At 34.0% G+C, this 17,415-nt stretch overlaps 1 protein-coding gene across 1 annotated transcript in view; it reads left to right on the top strand.

Moving 5' to 3' along the window:
* Window positions 1-9,651: 9,651 nt before the first annotated feature.
* Window positions 9,652-17,415, top strand: part of DPP10 (dipeptidyl peptidase like 10) — a 1,082,222-nt gene continuing 1,074,458 nt past the window's right edge. The window contains exon 1 of the mRNA XM_051985765.1: window positions 9,652-10,429. Within this exon, the coding sequence (XP_051841725.1) occupies window positions 10,355-10,429 (75 nt within the window). The 5' untranslated portion in view covers window positions 9,652-10,354. The remainder of the gene's footprint in view (window positions 10,430-17,415) is intronic.

Genomic DNA, 17,415 nt, shown 5'->3' with positions numbered 1-17,415 from the left:
GGATAGTAAAGCTGAAGTGGGATTTGAACTGACTGTTTTCTCCTCTGACCACCTAGCTTCAATTCTTCAAAAGTAGTAATTCAGCCTTTTATTGAACATCCCTACTTTAGGAATAACCACATATTCCCTCTTAAGACAACTCATTTTATTTCTGGATGATTCTAATTATTATGATGTTTTCCTTTCAATCAGGCAAAACTTAGTATTTGTAGTTTGTGCCCATTGCAGAATCCATCCCCTACCAGCTAGCCTTTCAAATAATCACTTTCCCCCCAACCCTTCTCTTTTCTAAGTTAAACAATACTTAGTCAGTTAGTGCTTATTCAGGTTGACTTTCAGTTGTTTTAGCAAACTGATTAATTCTCTGTCTCTGTCTCTTCTCTCTCTGTCTCTGTCTCTGTCTCTGTTTCTGTCTCTGTCTCTGTTTCTGTCTCTGTCTCTCTGTCTGTCTCTGTCTGTCTCTCTCTCTCTCTCTCAATCTCTGTCTCTCTTTCTTTTTATACATATAAAACTACAATTACCAATATTTTGGTAAATATTATTGATGCTATGATCTCACTTCAGCCCTCTAGGTGTACTCTGGCTGAAGAAGAGTGCTGGGTGTATTGCGTCCTTTGTGCAATGCTTCCATAAATGCAGGTAGAATTTCTGCCAGGACTCTGATGTTCTGACATTTGTGGCTTCCAATTGACACAGATGAGGAAAAAAAGGGGACTGATTTCAAGTAAAAGGACTATGCAGAATTTAAGCACAAAATTGTCTGGGATGAAAAGTGATACAATGGAATCTGGAGTACATTTCTTTTGCAGTTTTCACTATACTATTCATGAGAATTATATAATTAAATCTTAGGTTCTTAGTTATTTGCCCTGCTTCTGACTTTCCTAATGAGAGTAGAGGGACAGTAATATAGAATAAGTTCCTAGATGAGAGTTTTGGGGTTAAACTTTTCCTTTTTATTGATATTTCATTTTTATGTCATTGCATTTGAATTTCTGGTTTCTTTTTGTCTCTTCTAGATCAACTTCCTCTGTAGAGTTTCTGTCCTATTTATTCTTTTTTATGAACCCATTAAAATTTGCTTTTCAAAAGTCTATGATAAATTTCAGGTTATGCCCTACTTTTCTTTCTTCTCTATCACAAATTCTTATTTTTTTCCCCTTCACTCCAAGTATCTTGTAATTTTCATCACATTTCTTATTGTTGGTGAGAATAAGGTACAGAGCAATTTTCCTAGTTGGTTCCTTCCCTTTTTATTATAGCAAACTGGAAAAAAAATGTTATTTTTTTATTAGACAGTTCAACTGATGTATGGTTAACAGGATTCACTGATTACTCCTATATTGTGCTTCCATGAGAACACTGTGATTTCTCCCTCAAGTTTCAGGGTTTTCCAAACCCTTTTTGGAAGGAGTATTAAATTCTGATCACACTATCATTTATGCTTTTGCTTCTACTGATCTGCACCCAGGAGAGCTTGAAGGAACTTGACCATAGTTCTCTACTTTGCTTACTGAACTTATTCACTCTCACTCTATCTTTTTACTATTCAATGTTTCATCCACTGTTCTTTATCTATCTTAAGAGGCAGTACTGCAGAATGGGAAAAAATGGGGTACTAGACTCAGAAAGAGATTGGTCTAAGTTTGCATATTATTTCACATATTCCTTATCTGTTTAACTCAGGGAAGGTTGCACAACCCCTCTGGACTTTAGATTTCTCACCTATAAAACAGAGACAATAACAGTGCTCATGTCATTGGGTTGAAAAGAGGAGTAGATGAGAAAACACACATTAGTTTAGCTCAGTTTAAGTTCTTATTTCTTCAGGTGTGTTGCTCCTTATGTTGAGTATTTGTATATATGGAAGGAAATTTGTTTATATACAAATGAATATGCATATACTCATATTTATATAGATATATAGTACATATACATATGCATGTAAATATGTGTGTATGTGTATATATCATAAACATGTATACATACATACATACATACAAACAAACATACTTGAGTCTTATTGATGGTACCTTTCTTGACTTTTCCTTAATTTATATAAATTTCCAGATATAGACAAGGTATGGCATAAACTAATTTCAAAGATGAAAATTTGACAAAATGCTTCTTTGAGGGTGAGGTCTCAGTTTATCTTTATCATTAGCATTCAAAGCAAAAATGTATTTTTAATTGATTGGTAAGGTCAGTATTACCACACATTTGGCACTAATAAAATTACAAGAAAAACATAGCGAGTAAATGTCTTATCCCTGATATCTGTTGTGAATCATAGCAATTTGAATAACAGTAAGGAATTTTAGGAGTTAATTTCATGCTCAGAACTGATTAAACTTAATCCCTATTATAATATGTGACTATTAAAAAGATGCTTTTGTATACTTAATTTTATCCATAAAAAGTAGAAGTTATGGGCACAAACACAACTAATATTAGCTCAGTGTTTCAAAACACAAAAAAAATACTATTTTCTTTTATTAGAAATTTTTAAGTAGCCAGAAAACTGGCTGTGGGAAACTAGAATTCCATTCTGAAATTGTTGTGAGGTGAATATCATTATCATCATATTATGAGGATGATGATTATTTCTAAGTTTTGCATAACATTTTATAAATATTTTCATTTATCCTCACAACAGTAATGGGACTTATATTATTACCACAATTTTATAGATTGAGTAATTGAGGCATAGATTAAGTGATTTTTCCAAGTCATTATCTATCAAGTTTTTGAGGTAAGATTTAAATTTAGAATTTTTGTACTCCAGAGCCTGTATTCTATTTTGAATCGAAAGAAAATCCAGTATTGCTTTCTTAAGAGCCAAAGGAAAAATACTATTTGTAATGCTGAAATCTAGGAGGCTAGTTTTTGTAAAATATGTAGGAGTTTCTCCATACATTTATTTGATTTTACGAGCCAAAAATAAATATTTTTCCAAGGAAAGTAGGATATCTTATGCTACTTTTAACATCAATTTTTCCCTTTCTAGATTGAATATTATTCAGATTGCTTTATTTTCTTTCCTGAAGGGGCACAGCAGAGATCAATGAAACACCACTTCTGAAATGACAATCTCAGCATTCACAATCCAAAACAATTTGTTAATCCAAGAGCAATAATTTGAGACTCAGCAAAAATAAAACAAAATAAAATAAACAAACAAAAAATCATCAAACCAGTTGAGCATTAAGTAGAAAATACTTTATTGTTTGAATTTTTCAATTTTTAACCACTTTTTTGGCATGAGGTTAATACAGTCATAGATGCAAAATAGTACCATGATACAGATGGCACTGCTTCTCCACTATATCTGAATATCCTTGTGGATATAATGTTCTCAATTGAGATGGAGGAAAAAAGAAGACTACTTTAGTGAGGAGACATGAGAATCATTACAGAAAAGATATAACAACTCAGATGAACCATTTGTTGAAACTGTCTGACTTTCAGCAAGAAATAAGACTGGATCACAGAATATTGCAACTCTGTCTGCTTCCACCAGAGATCATAATTGGGCTATGATTTTTACAACAGGCAAGTCTTATTATCAGAGGATGAAGGCAAAAAGTTCAGTAATACTGATGCTCCTAACCCAAAAATCTTACAAATAATATTGAAAAATAAACAGTTTTTGTTTCCATGCATAAACATTACATACAAAGTAATATACGTAGCATATTTTTTGTTGTTCTTATTGTCTAGTTGAAATAATAAAATATTTTAGAAGGTTTAAAGCATTTTTGCTTCCCAACAAATAATTACCCTTTATGGGAAATCTCATGGTACTGATATTCTGTTTAATTCTACTAATATACTTTGGATAATTATAGAAATGAGTTTAGATGAGAAGAGGCAATTTATCATTCAAAAACAAGTAAAAGCAGTATTAGTAAACCAAAATGTTGCTTCATATGTGGAGGATGAGTTGGATTAACTGAAGTCAGGTGTCTGAAGAAACAGTTTAGAAATTCTGCCCCTTTAATGGTATTCATATAGTAATATGAAATAGAGACTAGGCAAGGGAAAAAAAGTGATTTGGGAAGAGAATGGGCAAAGAGAGAAGGGTAAAAAGAAAGGGGAAGGAATAATGACAATGGCAAAGGGGAGGAGGGTTCAGGAATGAAAAACATTTACAGAAATAGGGTTGAAATAAAAGCTAGTCAATTGACCTTCAGGTTCAAAATTGTTACCTCAAAGTGAATATTATTTTTCCTCAAAAAGTGACTCTGTTGAAGATTTTGATTTGTTTTTACTTTAGATTTTTGGATTTAGATTTTTTTAAACAGTTAATGAATAATTAGCTATAGATTATTGGGAGAATTTTCAACATCCTTCATTTTCTTCCTTCTTCAATCTGAGTAATCCCATAATGATCCAAAAGAATGAAAAGTTAATTCTATATTGAATGAATTAATTTAAAAAAGTAATTGCTGGATTCTTCTGAAGTTTATATCATTACCTGATGTACATGCAGTTAAAGTATTGCATGATTTTGTAATAATTTATAATTGATAATTGCTTTCAATACTTAAAATGCTCATTCTAGAAATAAGTTAATATTCATTTATTTAACCACATACTCTGTGCCAAGCATCATGCTAGGGACTTGAATTACAAAAAACTAAAATAGCTAATTTTACTAGTTTATGTCCAGTTAGACTATAATAGTTCATATCTTCTTCCTAATGGATCCAATGGTATGTAAGGGAATATATTGCTTTATCTAAGAAAAGGACATAGATTTTACAGAGGTGGCTTAGATACTAAGACTTAATGTTTTAGAACATCTAGCATTTTATTCTGTATCTAATTCTGTGAAATCATACCCATTCTTCTCTGTTCTCCTGCAATTCATATCTCAACCCAATTTCATAGCTTCTGAGCAACTATGAATCATGTAGTTCAACTTTTTTTTTTTTTTTTTTGCAAATAAAGCAACCAGTAATCATTAACAGTAACTGACTTGCTGAAGGTCACACACATAGTCAATCCTAATCTTAGGACTATAATGACTGTCCTTTCTATTTATAGCACATTAACTTTTCTTTCTGAATTTTTGCAGCATCTTTTACAACTCTCATGCTCTTACTATACTTGAAAATTTTTTATATTTGTATATAGGGAGCACTATTTCCCCAGCACATCTATAAATCTATTTTTTCTCTAGCAATTCTACATCTATGATACTATTATATTTTTTTCAAAAACTTACTCCCAGCACACATATTAAGCTTCTTGAAGACATGGATTTTGTCTTCTTCACCTTCCTGCAGGCCTCACTGACTTGAACAAAGTAGAGATTCAATTTAAAAGAAAAAAAAAAGCTTTATGAAATAAATGTCTGAAAGTGCACTAAAATGGAGAATTGAAATGCTTAGGAACTAACTAATAATGATTTTGAAATATTCATCCCAAAATGTCTCCATTACATAATTTAAAAAAACCTAATATTTACATAGCACTTTTAGTTTTACATATTGTTTATATGTTATATAAATTGAAATTTACAACGCTGAGAGATTTTCCAAATTGAAAAAACTAAAACAGAGAAAAACTATGAAGACCACAGTCATTGGATTAGCAAATATCAGAAGATTCAAACCCATATCTCTTTGATTCTAAGTATAGCATTGTACACTCTATACACATACTCATTGTACACTCTGCACACATCTGTACATTGCTAACTATAGATAACTACTGCCTCTGAGTGGTTTTAATATTCATAATCAAAGGACTTCACAGTATTAGAATTGGAATGGACCATTCAAGTTATTTTGCCCAACCCCTAATTATGAACCCTATTTTGAAGGACTGATGAAATTATGTCACTGGAGGAAGGGGGACACATCAGATGGTTTGTTGAGGTTTTTGTTGGTTTGAAGATTCTGTCTTTGGAAATTTGTTTACCTTTGTATATTACCTTTGTATATTAGCATTCTGTATAATTAATAATTGGGAAGAATAAAGCCAGACTTAATTTGGGCCTATCAAAGAAATTATGCAAGGTAAACTACCAAAGTACAATCTATGAACTGCTGTTGCCATAATTTAAATTCTAAAGGAAAAGAGCTTTTGAATGTTCGAGACTTTAGGCAATGTTTTAAAGGGCCTTTTTCTCCTTTATAGCCAAGAAATTATATTTGGGGATAAAACTTCAATCTTCTCAATTCTCCAGATCATTTATCAAATCAGTGACTATTGTTAGAGAATTATATTTAGACAAGTAGACACCAAAGTCTTAAGAGAGTTTCAATCTGTGGGAAAAAAATGTGTTGGATGAGAGTCAGCATAATGATGGGATAGTGATTAGAGAATAAAACTTGGTGTTTTAAGTCTGGTTCATTTACTCACTACTAGCTATGTGACTTTGGGAAAGCCACATAAAATTTCTTAGCTTTAATGTCTCAATAGAGACATTGAAAAAGATTATTTGTACAGAGGCACATGCAAACTACTTTTAATATATGTGTGTGCACTACATAAATTGTGTATAATATACAGTGTTTTATATGATATATGTGTATATATGTATGTTTATCATCACAATTTACATGAGCTATGTCATATTTATTGTAATATTTTATAATTTACTATTATTATGGATAATAAAATAAATACTGTGAATAGCAATGTAATTGAGTATTGAGGGAATAGAAAGTTTCTTGTTTTTCCAAATCAGCATTTCATTTAACTGTGATTAGGTATATTTCTGATACCTAAGGACATATTGATATAAGCAGTGGGAATGTATTCTGAAGAAACAAAATCAGAATTAAGTGAAATCTATGGAGATATAAGATTTTTCTTTGGGGTGAATTATTCTTTATAAGCTTCAATGTGAGATTATTGTTTTTCTTGGGAGGAGGATAGAAATAAAGAAGAAAACTCAATAATGTAATTAAAGTGCATGGACTTTCAAAAGTACGACACTGTGAATTCTATTTAAAGAATGATTAAACTGGGGGAAATCAACATATATATGATTAATCTTTAATTACCACCAGTGAACATAGGATTTGGCAACTAAAACTAAATGTAATGAGGCTGGTAGGATCTTTTATCATTATTTGATAAAAAAAAAAAAAACCCTATATCTCTGGAAAAAACTCAAGTCAATTCAAACTTCCACTAAATGCAAAATACCCATATGCATTGTTCTCCAAAATTTATAAAAGAATATATATATATATATGTATATATATATATGTACGTATATATGTACATATATGTATACCTATGTAACATGTACATTCGCATAAACATATAATATATATATATATATATATTCCCATTGATATACATAATAGATCATAGATTTAGACAAAGGGCTTTATTTGTTATTGAGTACAAGCCTTTCATTTTAAAATGAGGAAACTGAGGCCAAGAAAGAAACTAAATGTGTACTTTCATTTAATAATCAGTAAAATAGGGGCAGCTAATTGATGCAGTGGCTAGAGTATTAACCCTGAAGTTAAGAGGACCTGAGTTCAAATCTGTCCTCAGACACTTAACACTTCCTAGCTGTGTGACCCTGGGCAAGTCACTTAACCCCAATTGCCTCAGCAAACATATATATATATCGTGAAAATGAAAATATTGGCAAAGGCATGAGCTTTTCATGTGAAAAAGTTCTTTAGTAGTCTGCAAGTCGAAAATGTGACATGGCTACAATAATGTAAAAGATGATTGTGATTGAAGCTACAATAACCACAGTATTCACAATGATGAAAGTGATAATCTTACAATTCTGGTCAGGTCAAATTTGAAGCATTTTATTTGATTACAAGAATCATATTATTTCTGTACATTCATAGGATAGTGAGGTTATTACAAGCCATTCAGTGAAGAACTCGGGGATTTTAGGGCAGAATGATGAAGATAGAATATGTGAAATGAAAGATTTAGATTACATAAAATAGATTTTGGTTGCATTTGTTAAAAAGTAGAATGGGTTATCTTAAAGATAATGGCTAAAATGACTAAAAATGTTCTTCAATAATGTTAAAAAATCTAATCTATAGATTAGATTGTCTCTGAATACCCCAATAATTTTGATTTTTTGACATTAAATTAAGAGGAGTAAAGTATATTGAGCAAAAAATGGTACAGTTTGCCTTAAATCTACTACAACCCAGATGTCTGTGATAATAGCTTTACTCAAACACTTCCTTGGGGTTTTTCAAACTAGATATACGGACAAAAGAAAGTCACTAAAGTCACTAAAAAAGGAGGAATGAACCAATCTGAAAAAATAAAATAATCAAAAATGTCCTAAGGAAAAGTTCAGCTTTTTACTTTATTCTGTCTTCACATGATTTTATGTGTGCACTAATGCCTTGCATAGACACAAGACTCTTTCTTTAAAATTGAGACAGGACTTTTAAGAGCTATGAAAGTTCATATTTTTAAAAAGTCATAATTTTAAAAGAAAATTTAGGATCTGAACACCACTATTCTATATATATCATGAAAGTAGTTAATTCTGTTATGCTTAGTAAAATATTTAAATCCTGTTAGCCTGAATGCTATTTCAAATCTTTGAATATCTAGCTCCTATACTTTCCAATATACACATATACACACATACACCTATCAACTAATAAGAATTTATACTGGTCATCTTGCTAACTGTGAGTGGTGGCTGTGGAAAGCAAAAGTGAATGGTCTCTTTAAAACATACACGCTTCATTCCAACTGAAGTTTAGGTTACAGAAAAGATTTGAAGAAATACTACATCATTATTGTTCTACAGATTCAGTATCTCTTTATGATGATTGTTAACTACTAAAGGTTACCTTAAAGCATGTCTTCAATATAGTCAGTTGCACTTTATCTCATTCCATGTTCCTCATGATTATTCAGAAGCAGCAGCCGAAGTAAAAGTGGTGATGCCCAGTTCTGTACTATTCCTTCTTTATCTATCTTTTGTCCAGGAAGCTTCTGTGGTCTTTTCATAGTGGTCCTAGATGTGAGCCCCTAGAGGGCAGAAACCACATCCCTACTTTCTGCTCTTGATTAACCCAAGACTACATTCAGGCAAGCACCTGGTATGTGCTTCTTGACAAGTAATGAGGCTGGCGATCTGTAAAGTTGTTGAAATTGGATTTATAATAATTTCCAGGATCCCACCTTAGATAATTACTTAACAATGGTGTGTGTGTGTGGGGGGGGGGATATTTCAGTGACATGGGAAGCCTATATGAATGTATTATTTTAGAAGATGGAGGAAAAGAAAAAAAGAAAAAAAAATGATTCTGCATCTTCTACTCCACATAAGCTGACATTCTTAACTTGACATATTTGAAAGATTTATTATCATTATTAATATTATCGATACCAATTCTAAATTGAAATGGGAAACCCTACTTACTTTAATTAATCAATGATCTCGGTAGCATGTTTTGGAGTCAGAAGGAGTCCTTTTTCTCCAAGTTGGGGATTCCAAATATATCCGTGCCCTTATCTTGGGACAGCTCCGCCAGCTGTGGCAGGTGCAGATCACGAACCTTCCCGCGCTCATGCCCCCTTACTCTCCCTACCCACCCCCAAGTGGGCGCTGAGCTCTTGAGCATGCTCAGTATGGTTGCTGGAGTCACTGAGGAGTTTCCACGCGTGCATTCCGCTTCTCCGGGTTTTATCGGGAGCCTGTATTGAGGGGGTTCAAAAGGGGGTGTGTGTATGTAGGGGAAGGGGGTGGCACCCGTGAGCCAGGGTAGATTTAGCTTTGCAAGTAGCAAGATTCTTAGCTTCTCAGGACTCTCCTGTTGGCTGTTGCTCCGAGATGCTCAAGCAGAGCTCTGGGCTTTTTCACCTGCCGCGCTGAGGCAGTGGGAGATTGGGGAGAGCGGCTGCTGCTTAAGGCAGCTGGGGTGTGTGAGATGGGGGGAGCGCATACTGCAGTATAATGCGAGCCCATCTCCTCTGGAAAAGCAAGCCTCTGCCCGAGCCCCAGCGCCCCATTCAGGTACTCTGCATCCGTCTCCCACCCCTCCAGTAACTTGACACTTCGCTTCTCTTCACTGGTGCTTCCTTTGGTATTGGGGTGGTGGGGGGAGGGGGAGAGTTTTTTGGGGGAGGATTGCGGTAGCTGAAGGAGAAATTCCGAGAGAAGCTTGCCTGGTGCTTCTCTTCTTCTCCCCCCACATTTCCACTCTCCCCCCACCCCTCACCGGGTCCCCGCTGCCCCCCTCCGCTGCCGCCACTACTGCTGCTACTGCTTTGCTCTTCGCCAATTCGGAGACGGACGGAAGCCTGTGTCATGCAATTGGTGCCAAGTGAAGGTGCCCGAGTCTGAAGTGCCCGTGAGGAAGTGAAAGCCAAATCAAACCCCACAATGACAGCCATGAAGCAGGAGCAGCAGCCGTCCAATCCGGGGGCCAGAGGGAGCCAGGCGCAGCAGCAAGATCAGGTAAGAGTTTGCAGCAAGTAGCCTTCCTTGAGGAAGCGAAGAAGGGCTTCAAGCATCTTTTCTCTCAGCTCCCCTCTTCCATCCACTACCTTTACATTATCTCCCTCCCGCTGTCTCATCCCTACCCCAGCCCCCACTGTTTTCACTCCTGCCCAGCCGGCTTGTCTTCTTCCACTCCCTCTCCCCTTACCCCCTCCCCACACCACCTACCTTTACCCTCCTCCTTTCACTGCCCTTCCCCACCCCCAATTTGGTTGTTCTTCGATCCTCCCCGTGGACTCTGCAGGAAGTTGGAGCATTTGAGTGAGCTCTAGGGCCAGGGAAAGGATGCAAAATGTGGAGATATATGGGGAGGGAGGGAGAGTGGTAAAAAGCCACCACCTGAATATATTGAGAGAGAGAGAGAGAGAGAGAGAGAGAGAGGGAGAAAAGATGAGCGAACCCAAGAGAGCTGGCTGTAAGCGGTATGGGATAGTAGTGGCTGTTGGGTCCGTTGCTGCCGTGGCTGCTGCTGCTTCTGCTAAAAGCTATCCAGCCGGAGTGAATGGCTCATCACAGCAAAGAAAAGGAAGGGTTTTCAATCCCCCATTCATGCTTGTTGGAAGGTAACTGTAGGGAGCTGTTGGCCCGGGTCGTTGCCTTGGCTTCAGTGAGAAACAGCTGCCTGAAGAAAAGTACACTTTACTAAGGGGGATAGTCGAGGCATCTGGGAGATTGGCTTGTCTCTATCCTTTGCGAAAGGCGGGTATTTTAGTGTAGGTGACGACCTTTAACCAGTTTTATGAATTCTTGATTTGGAGTTAGTCAGTGTCTGTAGCTATCCAGTTTGAGGAAGGGGAAGGTGTTGTGATTAGATAGGGGAAAATTTTCTGATTTCCTGAATCCACATGTTTTCGGTTTCTGCAGTGTGGTGTTTTTATAGAGACAGTTGATGATGAGTCTTCTTGAGCAATTACTCCTCTTGCTTTTTTTTTAGCTTCCTAACATTCTTCCCCATTCCCATTGATTTTTGGTTTCAGTGTTGTGCCGTGAAAAATCTAATGGGTGACTCTTGTTCTCTTTATTTCCCAGACTGGGATGCTTTTGGAGTTTTGGTTGTTGCTTTGGTCTAAAGTTAAAAGAAGAGGTGGAAGTTTTTCCAATTTGGGGTAGGGAGATAAAAAGGAGAGACAATTATGATTAGCTCTTTCATGGATCTCTCATGTTTACATCAATTAGGAACTCTAGATAGACACTGTCAGCTATTAGGTCATTGGATAATTATGGCACTCTGGAAAAGAGCCTCCTATGCTACCTACCAGAGATGGTGCTCTACACCCAGGATACACTGCAGAACTGGCTGTAACACCTTCCTGGGCAGAGGCTTTCCCAGCTGATTTCTAGAAGTGGATACAAAATATGATCAGCCAGAATCACAAGCTCAGCTATTCAGCTTTTCTGTGCCCTCAAGTTCAAAGTGTAAAGGGAGTTGTCCAAAAAGAAATGGAGATTGAGGGAAAGTGATTCTATAAGCATCCTAGTGTTTTAGTTTATTATCACGACTTATCACCTTCACCACATTGCCTTCACTGGTTTCTGTCTCACAGGTGGTGCTTATTACCATTCCCTAAAAACTAACCTGGTTGTATACTACTGTATGATGCAGATTAATGCAGTATTTGTTTTGGTTTTAGAAAAACCATTAGAAGTATTTTGTCCTTTTCAGGGTTAAATATCTAAAAAAGATGAAAAATATCCTTCCCCCACCCACCTTTGTTCTTAGAAGAGCAACTGGTTAGTAGCTGTCATTGTCAAGAAGGAACATGTTATAAAAATCCACTTCCAGGCTGAGAGCACCCTAAATTTCATTAACAAGCTGCCATGCTTTTCAGTTGCTCCTGGGATGAGAGTACCAACAAGAATGATTAGTCAGGTGAGATTCCCCACATGAAATTTCTGCCCACTAACCTGTGACACCAGCTGGTTACTTTGGGTGCTGCAAAATTTTCAATTATGTTGGAGGTGGAGAGAGCCAAGTGGAACACATCTACAGAATCTGACGATAATGCTAATAATCTGGTTATTCTATATATATTGGTAAATCTACAATCCATCTGTAGGTACTGGAGTTGCCATTGAAATCTCTTGCTGATATGCATAGAGTCCCACTTATATATTTCAAGCTGCTATGTATTTTTGTAAGCAATGTTTTTTTTTCTAAATATCATGAATAGTTATTTCAAAAATCACTTCTGGCAACAAACCAATTTAATTCTCATGATAAAATAAATATTATTTCCAAATGTCAATGTTGAGTGTGTGTGTGTGTGTGTGAGAGAGAGAGAGAGAGAGAGAGAGAAAGAGAGAGAGAGAGAGAGAGAGAGAGAGAGAGAGAGAGAGAGAGAAAGAATATGTGCATATGGTAAAAAACAAAAACAAAAACAAATTAGAATTTAAAAAGGGGAAGATAGATCTTAAAATGTACTTTACAAAGCATCATTTAGTGTCATATAGCTAGTTGCAGAAGCTCTTCCAAATTTTCCAAATGAAGTAATGTAATTACTGTGATCTTCATTTTGAACTTAACAAATGGAATTTACATGAAACAGTGTATGTCATTACTATGAATAATAAATTATTTCTCAAAGTTATAAGTTTATATGCTATTATAATCACTTTAAGCCAATTCTGGAGTGGTAACAGTCAAAACAGAAATCACTAGAGAATATATAACTTTATTAGTATTTATTAAGAATCATTTTAGTTTTTTAAAGTTTTTCCAATGTAAAAAAATTAACAAACTTTAAATATATATAATTTTCCTTTTAAAGACTATCCTTTTAAATAATACTTTATGACTGAGAGGCATTTTCCATTTGATCATTCACTAAGTATTGATTTTGAATGAATTAGATTCTCTTAAATGTTGCCAAAAAGGTCTTTTGCTTTCCAAGGTAGAAATATTTTTTGAATTCTAAAATCCAGGGTATTGTGATTCTAGTAAAGATTTTCTTTTACTTATGTCACAATGAAGGGCCATGGTATTTTTCTTTTCTGTAGAAAATGGCTATGGACTTCTGAAAAACCTTTGTAATAATTACCTGAGTTCTCTAGAGGTCTCAACCTCTCAATTTTCACTCATTTATAAATGCTTGGTGGTAAATAGGTGCTGTAATCAGATCAGAGCTGCTCTAGGGCAACTATTATGAGGAGAATGTAATATGAAATCTATTCACTCAAATTAATTAAAATTCTGAGTCACTATGAATTTTTATCATTTTAATAATTTTTCTTTTCCAGATCCATTGATTATGTTAATGTTTATCATTTCTATAACACTTGCTATTTGGAAACTGCTTGAAAACCAATTCTTTAAGACAGATTAGTATAGCTTTCCTCACTTATTATAAATAGTGTCCCATTTTAAGGATAAGGATACTGAGACTTAGGGCTAATTATAACATTGCTTCAATGATTACTAATTCAGCATTAGTCTCATAGTACTGAAGGACATGCTACTTTATGAAATTATTTAAAGGAATTTTAAATTAACAAGCCATCTATGTGAAGCTTGTTTTGTCAGTAAAATAACTTTTAATACATAAATCATATTTGTATAACTATAAGGTCATATTGAGTACTGTAAGAAATAAGTGATTCCTCAGGGCATACATTCTATGTCTAAATTTATTTTAAAAGATAGAGAAAAAATTTCTAAGTTGACAGTCACTGTTTTCCCATTTTTTCCACCAAGTGGCAGTCTTATACTAAAAGCTATGCACAGAAATGTTTTCAAATGATGCTGCTTATGAACATAGAAATAATAACAATTAATAATAATTTCTACTAACATTCTGCTTTAATGCCTCCCCATGGTATAAAAGTGACCCTGTAAGAGAATAGAAACTTAGGTAAGTCCAACCTAGTTCAAGGTGTTTTGAGGACAGATCTGAGGATTGTATCTATTCTCTGAGGATCAACCTAGTTAAATGTATATCTGCTTATCAATAGAGGGCTGGGCAGCAGCTGTTAATAATTGAATTACTCACATAGAAAAAAATCACAGATCTTAATCAAAATGTAATAATTCATACTCCCATATTGTAGTCATAGAATATTTTATATATTTTTAAGGCATAGAAAAGGTAAGTCTTCAAGGTTATTTTTAAAGACTGAATGTTTAGGGATTTCTTGGTTATGGTTGTTTTCTGGTGAAGTTATGGTGCTTTAGACTTTGTATTTCCTATTTAATTATAATTGAAGAAGAAAAGGAAACTTGAGGCATATCAACTTCTTCCATTAATATTGGTCAGAAAAAATATCTGTAATTTGTCATCTTATAATTTTAAAAAGTTGCCTGGAGAGAGTTAAAGAGAGTTTTCCTATAGACAGACAGAACTCAGATTTAGGTCTTTATGAATCCAAGGCTGCACTTTATATCCCAACATTGAATTGTTCTTTTAGGTCAAAATAAAACAATTACTACAATGATTATAGGAGAGCTGTCTGGTGCAGTGGATTGAAGATTCATATATTTATGAGTTCAAATCTGACCTCTACTACTTATAGTTGTGTGACCCTGGATTAGTTACTTAACTGTTTGCCTCAGTTTCTCATCTTTAAAATGAGCAGGAGAAGCAAATAGTAAGCCACTCTCATGTCTTTGCCAGGAAAACCCAAAAAAGGATCATGAAGAGTTATACACAACTGAAAAATGGCTGAACAACAAACCAATTTATGTTGACTTGAGAGAGTTATTTTGGAAGCAAATATATGAACCATTACATTAATCGAAATAAAGACTTGACCTGTGATTTTATAGGGATCTCTTAGTTAAGAGAATTCCCTGTATCAGAGAAAATAGGTGTCTTCTCTGTAGTTTATAGAGTTAGAGATTTTTAGCATTGTGATGTTACTTGATTTGCTCAGGGTTGCAAATTTTGCAACTGTGAGATGTGAAACTTGAACTCAGGTCTTCCTTATTCTGGGTCCAACTATGTACCACTATATTGTAATGCCTTGCATTAATGAACTAACAAACAATATATTTCCATAACATTTTATTTTACTGGATAAGTATAGTCTAATTGGTAACTGGTAGTCAGTAAACTTAAAATTATAGAAAAATATCTCAATGATCTACTTACAGTCTCTAGAAGAAATGATGTGTGAACTGGTGTCTTCATGACCAAGGCATCTAATGTACTTAAATTTCTGGGGTACCATTTATTTTATCTAAAATACTTAATGCATTTTATATTTTGATGTTAACATAAAATATTACCTATCTACATAGAAAGAGGATATAGATTATAGGCTATTTTATGTCAACTGAAGTCTAGTAAATTCCATTAAATTTCTTAGGAGCTCTGCTCCATGAAATGTTATAAAATTAATTTCATTTCATTTTTTTTTTTTGTAAATAGTACAAAAGTGGCACCTGGCAGACTAGTTTTAAACATTATACTAATATCTTAAAAAATAGCTTTTAATAATCACAATGAAGGAGGAAAAAAGCTTTGAACATTTTATACTCAACAGTCACTATACATAACCAATTTGAAAAAAAAAATAATGGCATTCTATGTTTGAGGAAAACTACTCTAAAAACAAACAAACTCCTAATCAGTAACATTCTGAGAAACTCAGCTTCTCTTAAATGCAGGTAATTAATGATGCATGAATAATATCAAGATCAAGATTATTTAGTACATAACAATAATAAATATTGAGGTCTTTGGAATTCTTCTTTCTACCAGACTTTGTTCTTACCTATTTATTTATATTGTGGTATGTGAGGGACATTGTGTATCTTAAGTTCAAAAATAATACTGTTTAAAAAAATTCCTTACTTGATCTTTAATTTTAAGGATATTAAATTATATACTTTAAGGAACAAAGCATGGGAAATATAATGTTAAGAACAATTATTTTATTAATAATTATTAGTGCTGAGCTTTTTTAAGTGTTATAAACAAAATAGTAATAATTTAAGAACACTTTCTCTTTCTCTAAGAAATAGGTAACAGTTCCTATCATCAAATTTGTTTCAACAAAATTAACTAACTTAACAAATTCTAACCTTATAACCATCATGTGCATATAATTCATAGGATAGCCATAGATAATATGCTTTGTACACACATTTATATATTTGTATATATTTTTGTGTTTCTGTGTGCATACATATATACATATGAATAAATATGCACGTGTATCTCTATATATATTTCTTGAAGACTAGACAAATGAAATTATGTGATGTTGGATAAATTACTTAATTTTTAGCAATCTTAGGCAACTTGGAGATGAAAAATTTCAGAATAGTTGCCAATATACATTGGTAGATGTAATTTCTTGACTAAGAGGAATCTATACCAATGAAATTATTTCAAATAAAGATTCCAAGGCATGGGGAAAATGATGGAATTAGACATGTGGAACTGGAAAGGATTGTCAGTGTTATCTATTCCAGTGCCTTCATTCTACAGATGAGGAGATGGAGTTAGGGGGAAGTTTAATGAGTTGCCAAATGTCACATGATAATAAACAACAGAATTAAGAACTGAACCCACTCAAAGATCAGCAGTTTATCAACTGTACCACAATGCATCTCTGCCACTCTGGAAACTCCCTTTGCTGTAGATGGATATCTCTTCTGTAACCAAGACTGAGTTTGAGCTCTTGAACGTATGTGAGTGTGTGTGTGTGTGTGTGTGTGTGTGTGTGTGTGTGAGATGGACCCTCTTATTTATTTCATAAAGGCTCTCCTTAGAATAGTGCTTTAAATTTAAAATACATAAAGTTACAAAGAAATTTAATTGAATAGTTAATAAGACATATATACATATATGTGTGAATGTGTATGATTTCTTGAAACACTAAGAATTTATTTACTTATAATTATTCAGTTTATATGACTTAGAGGAAGAATTTGACCCTAGATGTTTCTGACTCTAAGGACAGTTCTCCAACTACTCCAGCAATATTCTCTAAATGTGTGTATA

The sequence above is a fragment of the Antechinus flavipes genome, chromosome 3, assembly GCF_016432865.1.
Source record: "Antechinus flavipes isolate AdamAnt ecotype Samford, QLD, Australia chromosome 3, AdamAnt_v2, whole genome shotgun sequence".
Lineage (NCBI taxonomy): Eukaryota > Metazoa > Chordata > Mammalia > Dasyuromorphia > Dasyuridae > Antechinus > Antechinus flavipes.
The sequence above is the reverse complement of the archived record's forward strand: the minus strand, read 5'-3'. Positions and strand labels throughout refer to the sequence as shown.